The sequence below is a fragment of the Aquarana catesbeiana genome, linkage group LG02 (assembly GCF_042186555.1).
Source record: "Aquarana catesbeiana isolate 2022-GZ linkage group LG02, ASM4218655v1, whole genome shotgun sequence".
NCBI classification, from domain to species: domain Eukaryota; kingdom Metazoa; phylum Chordata; class Amphibia; order Anura; family Ranidae; genus Aquarana; species Aquarana catesbeiana.
Window position 1 is genome coordinate 29,992,683 of NC_133325.1, and position 14,848 is coordinate 30,007,530.

The 14,848-nt window shown below is 44.7% G+C and overlaps 1 protein-coding gene across 2 annotated transcripts in view; it reads left to right on the plus strand.

Moving 5' to 3' along the window:
* LOC141126753 (ecto-ADP-ribosyltransferase 5-like) overlaps positions 1–14,848 on the plus strand; it is a 70,232-nt gene that overhangs the window by 8,419 nt on the left and 46,965 nt on the right. For both annotated transcript variants that reach the window (XM_073612727.1, XM_073612728.1), the window contains exons 4-5: positions 5,611–6,292; positions 14,662–14,694. In XM_073612727.1, coding sequence (XP_073468828.1) covers positions 5,611–6,292; positions 14,662–14,694 — 715 coding nt within the window. The remainder of the gene's footprint in view (positions 1–5,610; positions 6,293–14,661; positions 14,695–14,848) is intronic.

Genomic DNA, 14,848 nt, shown 5'->3' on the forward strand with positions numbered 1-14,848 from the left:
CCCCCCAAATTTCATACAAGGCCCTTCAGGTTTGGTATAGATATTAAGGGGAACCCGTGCCAAAATTAAAAAAAAATGGTGTGGGGGCCCCTTCAAAATCCATAGCAGACTCTTAGCCAAGCACGCAACTTGGCAGGCCGCAGGAAAAGAGGGGGGACGAGAGAGCGCCCCCTCCTCCTGAACCGTACCAGGCCACATGACCTCAACATTGGGAGGGTGCTTTGGGGTAGCCCCCCAAAGCACCTTGTCCCCATGTTGATGGGGAAAAGGGCCTCATCCCCACAACCCTTGCCCGGTGGTTGTGGGGGTCTGTGGGCAGGGGGCTTATCAGAATCTTTAACAAGGGTACCCCCAGATCCCGCCCCCCCCGTGTGAAATGGTAATGGGGTACAAATGTACCCGTACCATTTCACAAAAAATGTGTGAAAATTGTAAAAAAAACACAATACACGCCTTGGGACAAGTCCTTTATTAAAAAAATCAAAAAATAAAACTGTCCCATGGAGTCTTCTTCTTCTCACGCTCCGACGGACTGAAAAAAAAAAAAAAAAAGCCGCACGTTGCCTACGATCTGCCTCCATGGGGGGCACACGCTGTAATGACCAGCCGCTCTCAGGTGACAACTCTTTTATAACTGAGGGCGGGGCCACACAATTACGTCGCCGGGTGACCCCGCCCCCCTCTCATGCATGGGGACATCTCTATGGCTTTCCCGTAGCGTCAGAGGGGGGCGGGGCCACACGGTTACGTAACCGTTTACGTAACCGCTATTCGGCGAACACCCGATGTTCGAGTCGCACTTATGTTTGACTCAAACATCGGGACCATCCCTAACTATGACACTGACATTCAAAATCTGGTGCCTTCATCCTAAAGCTTTGAGAGCAGAGAGGTTTTTATTGAATAAAAGACATACTTCTGTAATAAAATTTTCTTGCCTGCCTGCTTGCAAACTTCTTTGGAACATACACTAACCTGCGCATGCTCAGCCCAGTGTACAACCTTAGCATCTCTCAGTGAAGAGATAAATTAACTCCCATATATGTGCATATGTGCAAGTGTTATGTCATTTTTATCCAGCCAATCAAGATGGTTGAAGTTTTGTAACCCAGAAAATGAAAAAGGTGGAATTTATCTCCATTTAATGGCTAGTCCTGGGTTTGGTTGGCCACCTAAACTAGTAGCCCTAAATCAGTAGCTTTTTCTGCTCCTAAAGAGGCCCTGTCCCTGGGTAAATTTGCACACTGAATGGGGTGCACTGTGTCATGTGACACCCTTGAAATTAGGATCCATTTCCTGTCTCTTCAGTAGAAAGGTGAATAAGGTTTTTGGAAATTATGATGGACCAGCTGGCACCCTGCAAAGAGCTGCTTCCTTGCTGCTGGAACACAGAAAAAGGGTGTTACAGCTGGGAATTGCATCCGAGAACTAGACGACACTAGCTTAGATGCAAACAGGAACTCTCTTTATTGTAAGTTTGCATAGAATTTATACCGCACAAAATCAGAGAAGCGCTTGATCACATTAGCCTAAACAATGCAAACTTTAAACAGTGATATCATCATCATTACATCTAACGCTACATTTAATGAACAGCTAACAGTAACCTACTTAAAAAGTGAGCTAATCAACAGCCAGGCACCCAGACAGCTGTGATTAGTCAGGGAGTGCCCACCCCAGATAGTCCGGCAACAATTCTTCATCATTTAAGAATAACCAGGGCTGTTCAAATCTCATTGACCAGCTTTCTTTTCACTTCCATCTTCTCACTGAATTTCACGTTGGCAAAGACCATAATGGCTTTCTTGACTGTTAAATGTGTTAATAACATGTCATAAAATAGGACATCTTCCTGAATGCTTGTAGCTCCTTCAAATACCAGAGCCCATAGTCAGTAGGCAAGAGGCTACCCTGCATGCCTCTCCAAAAGCCCCTGTCCTGGTTGAGTCTGCCACAGAAAGGAAACTTTCCCTCAGACATCAGCCTGTTCAGCTCCATATACAGTGATGTTAGCTGTGACACAAGGTCAACTTTAAAGGTACATTTTGCAGCAGTATCTCAAAATATGCACATATGTGCTATACTTTTCCTTCAAATGAACCATCCAAGGCCTTTAATGTCTCTAGTTTTTACAGAAACATTCATTGCACCTTCAGTGCAGCCCTTCAGAAAATTTTAACCTTCAGCTAAACAAATAAGCCGCACTACAAATATCTCAAGAACACAAACATAGCGATAAAGACACAGGCACATTCAGTCCTGGGTGTGGTTCTTCTCCAGCTTGTCGAACAAAAATAGGCACCAGTCACTTTGTTAAAGCATTTCATTCATATTGGATAGAGTAGGGAGTAGACAGTTTTTTTTTTTTCTTCTTTGTGCTCCATTTGGGAGATTTCCTTTCATTTTCTGTCTTATAGACACAACAGGAAGTGAAAAGAATTGTCTCTAAAGTGAGAGAAATGTTCTATCAGACAGTTGCCACCAGAATAATGCCCCGTACACACGGTCGGACATTGATCGGACATTCCGACAACAAAATCAATGGATTTTTTCCGACGGATGTTGGCTCAAACTTGTCTTGCATACACACGGTCACACAAAGTTGTCGGAAAATCTGATCGTCCTGAACGTGGTGACGTAAAACACGTACATCGGTACTATAAATGGGGCAGTAGCCAATAGCTTTCATCTCTTTATTTATTCTGAGCATGCATGGCACTTTGTGTGTCGGATTTGTCTACACATGATCGGAATTTCCGACAACGGATTTTGTTGTCGGAAAATTTTATAGCACACACGGTCGGAATTTCCGACAACAAGGTCCTATCACACATTTTCCATCGGAAAATCCTATTGTGTGTACAGGGCATTAGTGTCCACATTGAAAGATTTCTCCTCTATTCCTGCTCTAATGACAACTCGTTTTTTTTTTATTTTTTTATTTCCCACAACTTTCAGTCTCGAGTAACAATGGTCACCAGGCTAAATAGAGAGGGTGAATCTCCCCAGCAGGGAAACAGACAGCAAAAAGAGCTGACAGAGGTTCTAAACTCTCACCACTCCATCCAAAATATAAAAAAGCTTTGGCTTTAGATAAAATGTTATACTCATTTTTTAACAGGTAGCAAAAATATGGGAAGAAGGGTGAGTGGTGAATCAGGATGCCCTTGAAATACAGTTAGTCTCAATCACCACACTAAGCTCAAATCCTCGTCAAAGGCCTTACTTTTTATCACTTTGAATATCTGTCTGATCCACGTGCTCTGCTAAATGGTTGCCTTCCTGTGCCGCATGATAGATTCTTGTGGTATATTGACTATAGACTTCTAATGCCGTGTACACACGGCGGACTTTTCGACCGGACTGGCCCGACGGGACGAATTCGTTGGACAATGTGACCGTGTGTGGGCTTCATCGGACCTGCAGCTGACTTTTTCAGTCGAAAATCAGACGGACTTTAGATTTGGAACATGTTTCAAATCTTTCCGACGGACTCGAGTCCGGTCGAAAAATCTGCTCGTCTGTATGCTAGTCCGATGGACAAAAACCGACGCTATAGCAGCTATTGGCTACTGGCTATCAACTTCCTTATTTTAGTCCGGTCGTACATCATCACGTACGAATCCGTCGGACTTTTGTGGGATCGTGTGTAGGCAAGTCCGTTCGTTCAAAAGTCTGTCGAAAGTCAGTCAGAAAGACCGTCGGACCTTTGATGCCGAAAAGTCGACCCGTGTTTACATGGCATAAGGCAGTAGAGCAGAGAAGGATCCTGTGGTACCTTGATAGACTTCTAAGGAAGGAGAGTAAGAAGGTTCATGTAGTATCTTGGTGTACATTGATGATATATTACACCATCTTGGAGCTGCAAATATGTGTCCATTATACTAAACTTATTATGGTGATTTGTGTTGTTTCTTGCATTTTTAACAAGATTTTAACTATGTAATAAAGTTGTTTTCATTTTATTTTCTCTTGGGTTATGTTCTTTTTAAAGTTCCAATTCACTTTCTCCACTTCCAGATGGAGGTAGTGGAGAAATATTACTATAGTACTTGAAATTGAAAAAGGGATGGTGTCATAAGAGGGAGGTCTGGTTTAATGGTTCTACCCATGATCTAAAGGAAAGCATAGGACATTCTTGTGGTATTTCTATCACAGACTTCTAATGTAGGAGAGCCGAGAAGGTTCTTGTAGTACCTTGATCTCAATCTTCCAAGGATGGAGAGCTGAAGAGGATCCAATAATGGTATCTTCTCGCTCAGCCAATTACTCACCACATCTATCCAATGGGGGGGAGGGGGGGCAGCCACATCTGCTTTTTCAAGGCCAAATACTCTGACTTTAGTAAGTTAACATCTGTAGCCTCCCTGGCGGTATGATTATGTCATATTTTTGCGTCTCAAAGCGGTACAATTATTTTGCATAGAAATTTGGCGTTTTATATTGTAGGACTGTAATTCTTAGCAATAACACACTTAAATCTGTCCACCAAGAGTCTAGTACATATCCCAGGTATGATGAAGTTTGAAACACAAAATCATAAATTATAATATAATAAATAAATATAAATAATTATAAAAAATAATAATATAATATAATAATAATAATAATAATAATAATAATAATAATAATAATAATAATAATAAAATTAATTTCCCCACAATTCACTATCGCTCAATTCTGCAAGTGTTCTAATTTACTATCGCTATTTTCTAGCTGGTCTAAAACCACTTTTGATGTAAAGGGACACTTTTTGGTTGCTATGGACAATCTCAGGTTTCCAGGCAGAAAGAACAGTATATATATAATATAAAACTGCATGCAGGGCATTGGACAAAGCACTGGGGACAAAGGGGATGTGAAATAATTTCATAGAGTAATGTAATCTGTAAGATTACAGTGTACTGTATGTATCACTTTTTTGAATTTGCCACCGGGCTCCGCCCCAGTGCGTGACAACACTTGCAGGGAATGGAGCCCGGCACAGAGAGGCTTCGGGCGGAGGACAGAGCCCACGGACACAGCGGGGGGACATCGCAGGATCCTGGGAACAAGGTAAGTACACCGCACCAGGATCCTGCAATGCAATCCCAAATGTGGCTCGGGGTTACCTCTAATGGTGCTGAAATTTAACCGCCAGGGAGGTTAAGGGCTTTTCAGAAGGGAAGACTCCTGCAGCTTCCATATTCTTAGGTCTAAACCCAAGAATAAAGCTATAGAGGGTTTACACATATCCTCCTACGGCCTGAGTCTAGAATAAAAAGCCATGCTACAAGAAGTATAACACAGGTGGTAACACAAGCGATTTTTCCTCAAGCAGCACCTGAGATTGCATGCTCAACATAATCTGGCAGAGGAAATAAGACTCTGTGCTTAGGGATACATATCAAATAGTAACAGCTAAGCTGACTGCAGTACTATAGCCTATCTACTTGATCACTTGAAAATGTAGAAAGGGAATTGGTAAAAATATATACCCTATACCTCAGATCCATCTTACTATAAAGGTAATCTGGGTTGACCAATACTAGGAGTCAATGAGCTCTGACTGCCTCAAGGCTTAACCAGCTAACTCTCAATAAGTTATTTTCCAAACACTTTTGTTCACAGATGAGCCATCAAGCTGTAGTTTTGGACATGATGCCAGATACATTTGATGACCAGTATATTGGCTGCGCAGAATTAATGGAGCTCAAAATGCCAAACATACTAGAAGAAGAGCTGAAAGACGAGCAGTTTGCTGTAATGTGGGGAGAAGCTAGTAAGACATGGAAGAAAAAAAGATCAGTCCTAAATCAATATGATGACAAGTATGGCATAGCAGTTGTATTGTACACAATGGGAAAGCCATATCCCATATACCAACAGCTTAACGCAAATGTCTCAATAGCGGGAAAGTCTAGAGATTTCTACATGAAAAATTTCCATTTTAAAGCTCTTCACTTTTACCTGACCCGAGCCTTACAGGTGCTGAGAACAGGCTGTGCGAAGGAGACTCATGTCTACAGGGGTACAAGGATCGGTGATGTAGATGTAGCTAAGGAAATGCGTTTTGATCGGTTTACATCTTCCTCTGAAAACATAACAGTTGCTGAACGGTTTGGAAAGACCCCTTTTTTCAACATATCAACCTGCTATGGTGTGGACATAGAAGATTTATCAGTGTATAAACAGAAAGAAATCCTTATTCCCATTGGAGAAACATTTAACTTGGCAAACAAGATTGAAGCCACGTATAAGCTAGAGAGCACCGGCAAACTCTGCAGCTACTTCAACTGTGCTTACTTAGGAGGTGAGGACTACATCTCTCTGTTTAAAAGCCTTCTGTTATTCTAAACTAGTCCTAATCTGTGCCTACCAAGGGGTAGAATTCCATAAATTGGTGTGGTGGAGTAAATTAGGACTATATACATAGTACATAGTAGGTGAGGTTGAAAAAAGACACAAGTCCATCAAGTCCAACCTATGTGTGTGAATATATGTCAGTATTACATTGTATATCCCTGTATGTTGCGGTCATTCAGGTGCTTATCTAATAGTTTTTTGAAACAATTGATGCCCCCCGCTGAAACCACCGCCTGTGGAAGGGTATTCCACAGGGCCAATCCTAGGGTCACAGACGCATTGGTGCAGAAATATTTCTGGCGCCCCCAAGTGGGCGTGGTCATCTTACCAACTCCTCCCCTTTACAAATGTTTCTATGGCAACGACTCAAACACAGAGATGTTCCCCTAAGAACTCTTCATTACCCTAGGATCCTCCCATGATCTTTTAACAATAAAGAAAATACAGGAAGAGCTTACACTAATGAGACCTGGAGGGGAGTCTCTCTGATACACACAGAGATGGCTTCTGTTAGAGAGTCTGTTAGAAAGAGCCCCCAGACATACTACAGGAGGTAATCAGAGACTGCAATCATAGTACAGGTGATGATCAGAGACTGCAGACATGTTACAAGAGATGGTTAGAGACTGCAGACATGGTACAGGAGATGGTCAGAGACTGCAGACATACTACAGGAGATGGTCAGAGACTGCAGACATAATACAAGAGATGGTCAGAGACTGCAGACATGGTACAGGAGATGGTCAGAGACTGCAGACATACTACAGGAGATGGTCAGAGACTGCAGACATAATACAAGAGATGGTCAGAGACTGCAGACATACTACAGGAGACGGTCAGAGACTGGAGATATAATACAGGAGATGGTCAGAGAATGCAGACATAGTACAGGAGATGGTCAGAGACTGCAGACATAGTACAGGAGATGATCAGAGACTGCAGACATACTACAGGAGATGGTCAGAGACTGCAGACATAATACAAGAGATGGTCAGAGACTGCAGACATACTACAGGAGACGGTCAGAGACTGGAGATATAATACAGGAGATGGTCAGAGAATGCAGACATAGTACAGGAGATGGTCAGAGACTACAGACATAGTACAGGAGATGGTCAGAGACTGCAGACATACTACAGGAGATGGTCAGAGACTGCAGACATACTACAGGAGATGGTCAGAGACTGCAGACATAATACAAGAGATGGTCTGAGACTGCAGACATGATACAAGAGATGGTCAGAGACTACAGACATGTTACAAGAGATGGTCAGAGACTGCAGACATGTTACAAGAGATGGTCAGAGACTGCAGACATGTTACAAGAGATGGTCAGAGACTGCAGACATGTTACAAGAGATGGTCAGAGACTGCAGACATGTTGCAAGAGATGGTCAGAGACTGCAGACATACTACAGGAGACGGTCAGAGACTGCAGACATACTACAGGAGATGGTCAGAGACTGCAGACATACTACAGGAGACGGTCAGAGACTGCAGACATAGTACAGAAGATGGTCAGAGACTGCAGACATACTACAGGAGACTGTCAGTGACTGCAGATATGATACAAGAGATGGTCAGAGACTGCAGACATGATACAAGAGATGGTCAGAGACTGCAGACATGTTACAAGAGATGGTCAGAGATTGCGGACATATTACAGGAGATGGTCAGAGAATGCGGACATATTGCAGGAGATGGTCAAAGACTGGATATATAATATAGGAGACGGTCAGAGACTGCAGACATATTACAGGAGACGGTCAGAGACTGCAGACATACTACAGAAGATGGTCAGAGACTGCAGACATGATACAGGAGATGGTCAGAGACTGCAGACATAGTACAGAAGATGGTCAGAGACTGCAGACATACTACAGGAGATAGTCAGAGACTGCAGATATGATACAAAAGATGGTCAAAGACTGCAGACATGATACAAGAGATGGTCAGAGACTGCAGACATGTTACAAGAGATGGTCAGAGACTGCAGTTCCTATGGACGTTAGTAAATAATGGCCGATCGGCCCTCTCACCTGACCCAGCGATACAGCAACAACGGTTCCTCTGATCAGGAGTCAGCTCACTCTGAATTGCCCGTGGCGACTCCACTGGGTAGAGCCTAGATCTGTATTCTGGCAATGACTCCATTCCTTTCTCCACCAGGGATGGCACCAGGCTGTGTGGCTTTCCTTCATGTGGTGCAGGTCAGCGGAGTTCTCTCACTGATGGTGTTCCCTCAGCACTGTCCTCTCCCTCTGGAGTCCTGGGTGCACTTCCCTGAAAGCTTTCCCGGGCTCCTGGCTCTCTCTCTCCCATTCAGCTGAGCATGCTGTGTGGGCTGCATTTTCTGTGTTACAGTGGGGCTGCCAGTCCTTGGGACTACATGTCCCACAATCCTCTTCTTTGCTCCTTTTTTTTTTCTTCCCTGGCCGATATGAAGGCGGGGGAAGAAACATAGTGCGCCACTCACTAGTACAGCAGCGCGCACGAGGAGGAGAGGGAGAGGGGAAACAAGAGCCTGCGGCTGCAGTGGCGTCACTAGGGTTGGTGTCACCCAGTGCGGCAAAACATGGTATCACCCCCTCCACCAACTATAGTTGCCCCTCAGTACAGACCCCCCTACACTAAGTATAGACCCCCCCTCCGTCAGTGCAGACCCCCACTAAGTATAAACCCCTCCCTCAGTATAGACCCCCCCCAGGACAAAACACCCCCCTTTATCAGAATAGACCCCCCTCAGGACAAACCACCCCCCCTCCATTAGTACAGACCCCCCTCAGGACAAACCATCCCCTCCATTAGTACAAAACCACCCCCTCCATTAGTACAGAACCCCCAAAACAAACCACCCCCCTCCATTAGTACAGACCCCCAGAACAAGCCACCACCCTCCATTAGTACAGACCCCCCCAGAACAAACCACCCCCCTCCATTAGTACTGACTCCCCCCAGGACAAACCACCCCCTACATTAGTACAGACCCCCCTCAGGACAAAACACCCCCCTAAATTAGTACAGACCCCCCTCAGGACAAACCACCCCCTCCATTAGTACAGACCCCCCAGAACAAACCACCCCCCTACATTAGTACAGACCCCCAGAAGAAACCACCCCCCTACATTAGTACAAACCCCCCAGGACAAATCACCTCCCCCTACATTAGTTTAGACCCCCAGGACAAAACATCCCCCCTACATTAGTATAGACCCCCCAGGACAAACCACCCCCCTACATTAGTATAGATCCCCCAGAACAAACCACCCCCCTACATTAGTACAGACCCCCCAGGACAAATCACCCCACCCTACATTAGTATAGACCCCCCAGGACAAATCACCCCCCTACATTAGTATAGACCCCCCCAGGACAAACCACCCCCTCTACATATTAGTACAGACTCCCCAGGAAAAATCACCCCCCTACATTAGTTTAGACCCCCCCAGGACAAACCACCCCCCTACATTAGTACAGACCCCCCCAGGGCAAATCACCTTCCCTACATTAGTTTAGACCCCCTGGACAAATCACCCCCCCTACATTAGTATAGACCCCCCAGGACAAACCACCCCCCTACATTAGTACAGACCCCCCAGGACAAATCACCTCCCCTACATTAGTATAGACCCCCCAGGACAAATCACCCCCCCTAGATTAGTATAGACCCCCCAGGACAAACCACCCCCCCACATTAGTACAGACCCCCCAGGTCAAATCATCCCCCTACATTAGTATAGACCCCCCAGGACAAACCACCCCCACATTAGTACAGACCCCCAGGACAAATTACCCCCCACATTAGTTTAGACCCCCCAGGACAAATCCCCCCCACATTAGTATAGACCCCCCCAGGACAAACCACCCCCCCACACACATTAGTACAGACCCCCCCAGGACAAATCACCTCCCCCCTACATTAGTTTTGACCCCCCAGGACAAACCACCCCCCTACATTAGTGCAGACCCCCCAGGACAAATCATCCCCCTACATTAGTATAGACCCCCCAGGACAAACCACCCCCTCTACATATTAATACAGACTCCCCAGGACAAATCACCCCCCACATTAGTTTAGACCCCCCAGGACAAGTCACCCCCCTACATTAGTATAGACCCCCCCAGGACAAACCACCTCCCCACATTAGTACATACCCCCTAGGACAAATCACCCCCCCACATTAGTTTAGACCCCCCAGGACAAATCACCCCCCCACATTAGTATAGACCCCCAAGGACAAACCACCCCCCACATTAGTACAGACCCCCCAGGACAAAGCACTTCCCCCTACATTAGTTTAGACCCCAGGACAAATCACCCCCCTGCATTAGTATAGACCCCCCAGGACAAACCACCCCCCTACATTAGTACAGACACCCCCCTCCATTAGGCTAATTAAAAACACCTGGGCGGCAGCTGGAGAGGAGAGAACGGTGTGCAGCCGTGCTGCCCGGGTGGAGAATAGAGCGTGTCAGGCTTGGGCAGCAGGCGGGAGTTACACAGGAGGAGAAGTGGAACACATCGGGGTCGGGCTCAGACCACCCCCACGCCCCCGTGATGTCACTGCGTGGCCGCGACTGGTCTCTCTCTGTACACAGAGTCACTGGCTGTTTCCCTCTCTTCCTATGATAGGAGGAGGGAGGGGGGATGGGCACAGCGGCGGCGGTGACCGGCAGAGAGAGCCGCCTAAGGACAAGGAGAGGAGGAGGGAGGGGAGCACTCTGGCGCTTCAGCGCCCCCACCTCTGTGGCGCCCGGGTGCACTGCACCCCATGCACCCCGGCCAGGATCGGCCCTGGAATTCCACATCCTTTCAGTAAAGAACCCTCTACATAGTTTAAGGTTAAACCTCTTTTGAAAGGAGCAGGGGAGGGTGAGAACCACTGCAATGTTTTATTTTCTGGGCTTGTAGAAGTAATGGAGCCAGACCAACAGTTTTGGAGTCAAAAAGTATTTATGACATCATAAAATCCAAGGTTGCAAACCAACACAATTCAGAGGCTGCCAAAAACTCAAGGGTTCTAATGGCTGGATAGGAAGGAATGGCGGACACTGGAGGATGATTGGATTTAGTGGTGAAATAATCCTGGTATATCCCTTACAAGTTGGTGCCAAAACCAAGCAGGGCTTGTTGCAATGCCCAAAGTGCAAATTAATAAAAAAATACATTGAAAGTGCTCCACATGTGGAGCTTTAATGTTCCAGACAAACAAGAAGCCCTGCCTTGGAGCTCCTCTAATGAGTTTCATCAATAAACTGGGCCTAATAATATAGTGATCTCTATGATTAAGCCCAGTTTTTGGGTGAAATTGGTTAGACAAAGAGGTCTCAGGTGTGGCTCAATGTTTGTCTGGAACAATAAAGTTATACATGTTAGATTTTAATGGAATGCCACCAGCATTTTTTTTTCATAAAAACTGCTTTATCTAGTTTGTGCACCATTGCTGTATTCTTGTCCTACATCCCTAACCTCAACTTCAAGATATCCTTTTGATGCCCTTCCATGTACTGTAAAAGGCTTGCAAATGCAAGATCCTTGCACTCTAGATCACCAATTTTACTCCATGCTGCCAAACTAAATTGTGTGCCCTTCCCCCATATCCTCCCATTTGTTCTAGTGACTATCGTCACAAACACAGAAAGTAATGTGAAATCCAACACTGTACAGTTGTCACTGGGACAAGGTCTTTTAGCACCCATTTGCAAAAAGGACAAACTATGTTCCCCCATGAACTGTAAACTCCCTCAGCACCAGTGTTAATTTTTATGTCAAATTTCAATTTAGCTTTAGTCATAGTCTTTTGACTAAAATGCCATTTTAGTTTAGTTGTATTTTAGCCATCTGAATTGTTTTAGTTTTAGTCGTATTATAGTCAACTAAAATCTGTAGTACATTTTAGTCTACTAAAATAATTTTAGTTGGCTAAAATCAAATGTGTTTAGTTAAATTGTAATGCATTATTTATTTCTCTAGAATTTTGCAACTCGTTATATGCTCCTGGAGTAAAAATCTAATAACATGTTATTATTTATGGTATTAAAGGTTTCAACATGCACTATAGACATAGATTCAGCCAATGCCATTTTAGTTTTTGTTGTATTTTAGTCATCTGAATTGTTTTAGTTTTAGATTCTGCCTTACCTGTTGAAGTGCCCAAGGCAGCCACCTCTTCTGTCAGCCCTTCTGCACAGCACATCACCAGGATAGGAAAAGAGTGGAAATCTTCCAGTGGGGTCACCTGGAAAACGCTGGATTTCCCATCACTTTGAGGAGATTTCCTCACCCTTCCTGTTTTGCCTCTCCAGGACAGGAAGTGATAGCAATTCTCCCCAATGGATTCTCTCCAATGGAGTAAAAAAGCCCTAATAGTGGATCTAACTACTCACCTTTCCATCAAAAAATGCTTTGGCTTTAAATGTACTTTCTTTAGAACAGCCTGTCTCAACTTTTTAACATGAAGGAACCCTTGAAATAACTTTCTGGTCTCAGGGAGCCCCTGATAATAATTACTATATCTACAGATCACAGTATATTAGTGTGATAGTCAGTGGGAATAATGCTCCCCAGTTGCAGGCAGTGGTGGCTGGTAAAGATAATAAAGATAGACCCGTGCCGTGGAGAAGAATAAATAAAATTGTAAATAAAATTGCAAATAAATGATAGAATAAATACAAAATATACGTGTGCGTTTACACACCCACCCACATGTACATATGTAATAGGGCTGCCGCTATATGGCAAGGTAAGTACCCCAAAAAAGTGACAACAGAAAATTTATACTCAGCGCTGCCTCTCTAAATCATAAATGTACATATACTCGCATCAAATATGTGTCATATGACAACATGTATAACAAAGTGCCAATATAGTGAAAAAAAAAAGTGCATTCAATAAAGTTAAAAAAAATACAAAATAAGGCGCAATCAATAAAGTTCATCAAGTGTGAGGTACTGGGCTGGTGACACATTGATGTAATCTTGGTGACTTCCTGTGCTCCCCTCCTGGATCCCCACTCACCAGATAGAGATGATAAATACGCCTGTGTATATCAAGATGGTGTCTCCTGTCCAGCAGATATGTAGATTGGTTGTGCCTCAGAGAATGGAATCTCCTCTCCTCCACCACTTGATGTAGATCCTACATACTTTACTTAGTCAAAGACGGTTGGAGTAGTAAAGTTTGGACAAGTGAAGAGAAGAGGGCATATAGTGTAATACTGCAAGGCTTATTAAAAAGTTTAAAATCATTACACTTATATCAGAATCTTTAAAATGTGCAAAAATTGCCACCTTGGCATCCAAACAGCCTTCACAGATTATCCTTAGCTTCTTAGGGGAGAAGGGGCGGCAAACAAACCAACCGACCCCCCTCCCCCGTTCGTTCGGGCGATCGATCGGTCAAAACCCACACAACCGTTGCTCGATTGTTCAGTCGGTAAAACCCCCATTGTTCATCCATCCATCAGCCCTGCACTTACCCCTACCAGGCCGCGGGCAGCTTCGGAGGCTTCCCCCTGCGTCTCCTCCTCAGCGCCTCCCTCCCCTGCTCCCAGCCAATACGGTTGCTTCTCCTCTCGGCCAATTGGGTCTTAAGACCTGCCTCCTGATTGCCCCGGGAGGAGAAGCAGTAAGACAATAGAGAATATTAATTTGCTATTGTCACACAAGTGAGTGGGCTCGGGGCACAGTGCTTTGCGCCCCGAGCCCACTCTTTTTTGAAGCCAAATAGAGCCTCTGGCTCTAATCACGTCCTTCAAAAAACAAAAACAAAAAAGAACCCCATAGAAATTCTTGCATCCAGCACTCTTCATGTAGATTAAGGGCCAGGCGCATGGATTAGGGGGGCGGCGCCCCTGTGCCCCCAATGGAGTGGCCGCCACTGCTTGCAGACATTTTAAAGATCCCCCCTTATGGATTGCTAAAAAGATCCTTGGTGTCAGAAGTTGCGCCTTGCTTAAGGAACCTCTGGAAGGACCCTAGTGTTCCACAGAACCCTGGGTGAGAAAGGCTACATAGAATATTGTACAATTTCACCAAGCTAAGGCATGGTTGTATTATGTTGTAATTTTGGGGGATTTTCAGCAATGTGGACGTGTTTTTGCATAAGGTGGAGTTTGGACTAGAAGGGGTGAAAAATGGGTCATTTTTTGATTGATAGTGGGATTTCAGTAGATGAGGGGCGGGGCTCAAAGTTGAACCAGTTTTACGTTTTGGAGGGTTTACAACCTACAGTATGTAGGTTCGATTATGTGAATGGGGGCTGGTATTTTTCAATGTTCTATTTAATTAATTTCCAATATAATTTTATATTTACAGGTGAGAAGAGAGACAGCCCTGTGTGCAATGCTGGTAAGAGAACTAAAAATGTACTAATTGAAATATATAGGGTTATGTGCTGAAGAGGCGGATCAGTGTCCAGACCAGGGTTGCCAACCTCCCGCAGCATTTTTTACTGACAAAACATGGAAATTTTACTGGCAGAGCACATTTTTTTTACTGGTAA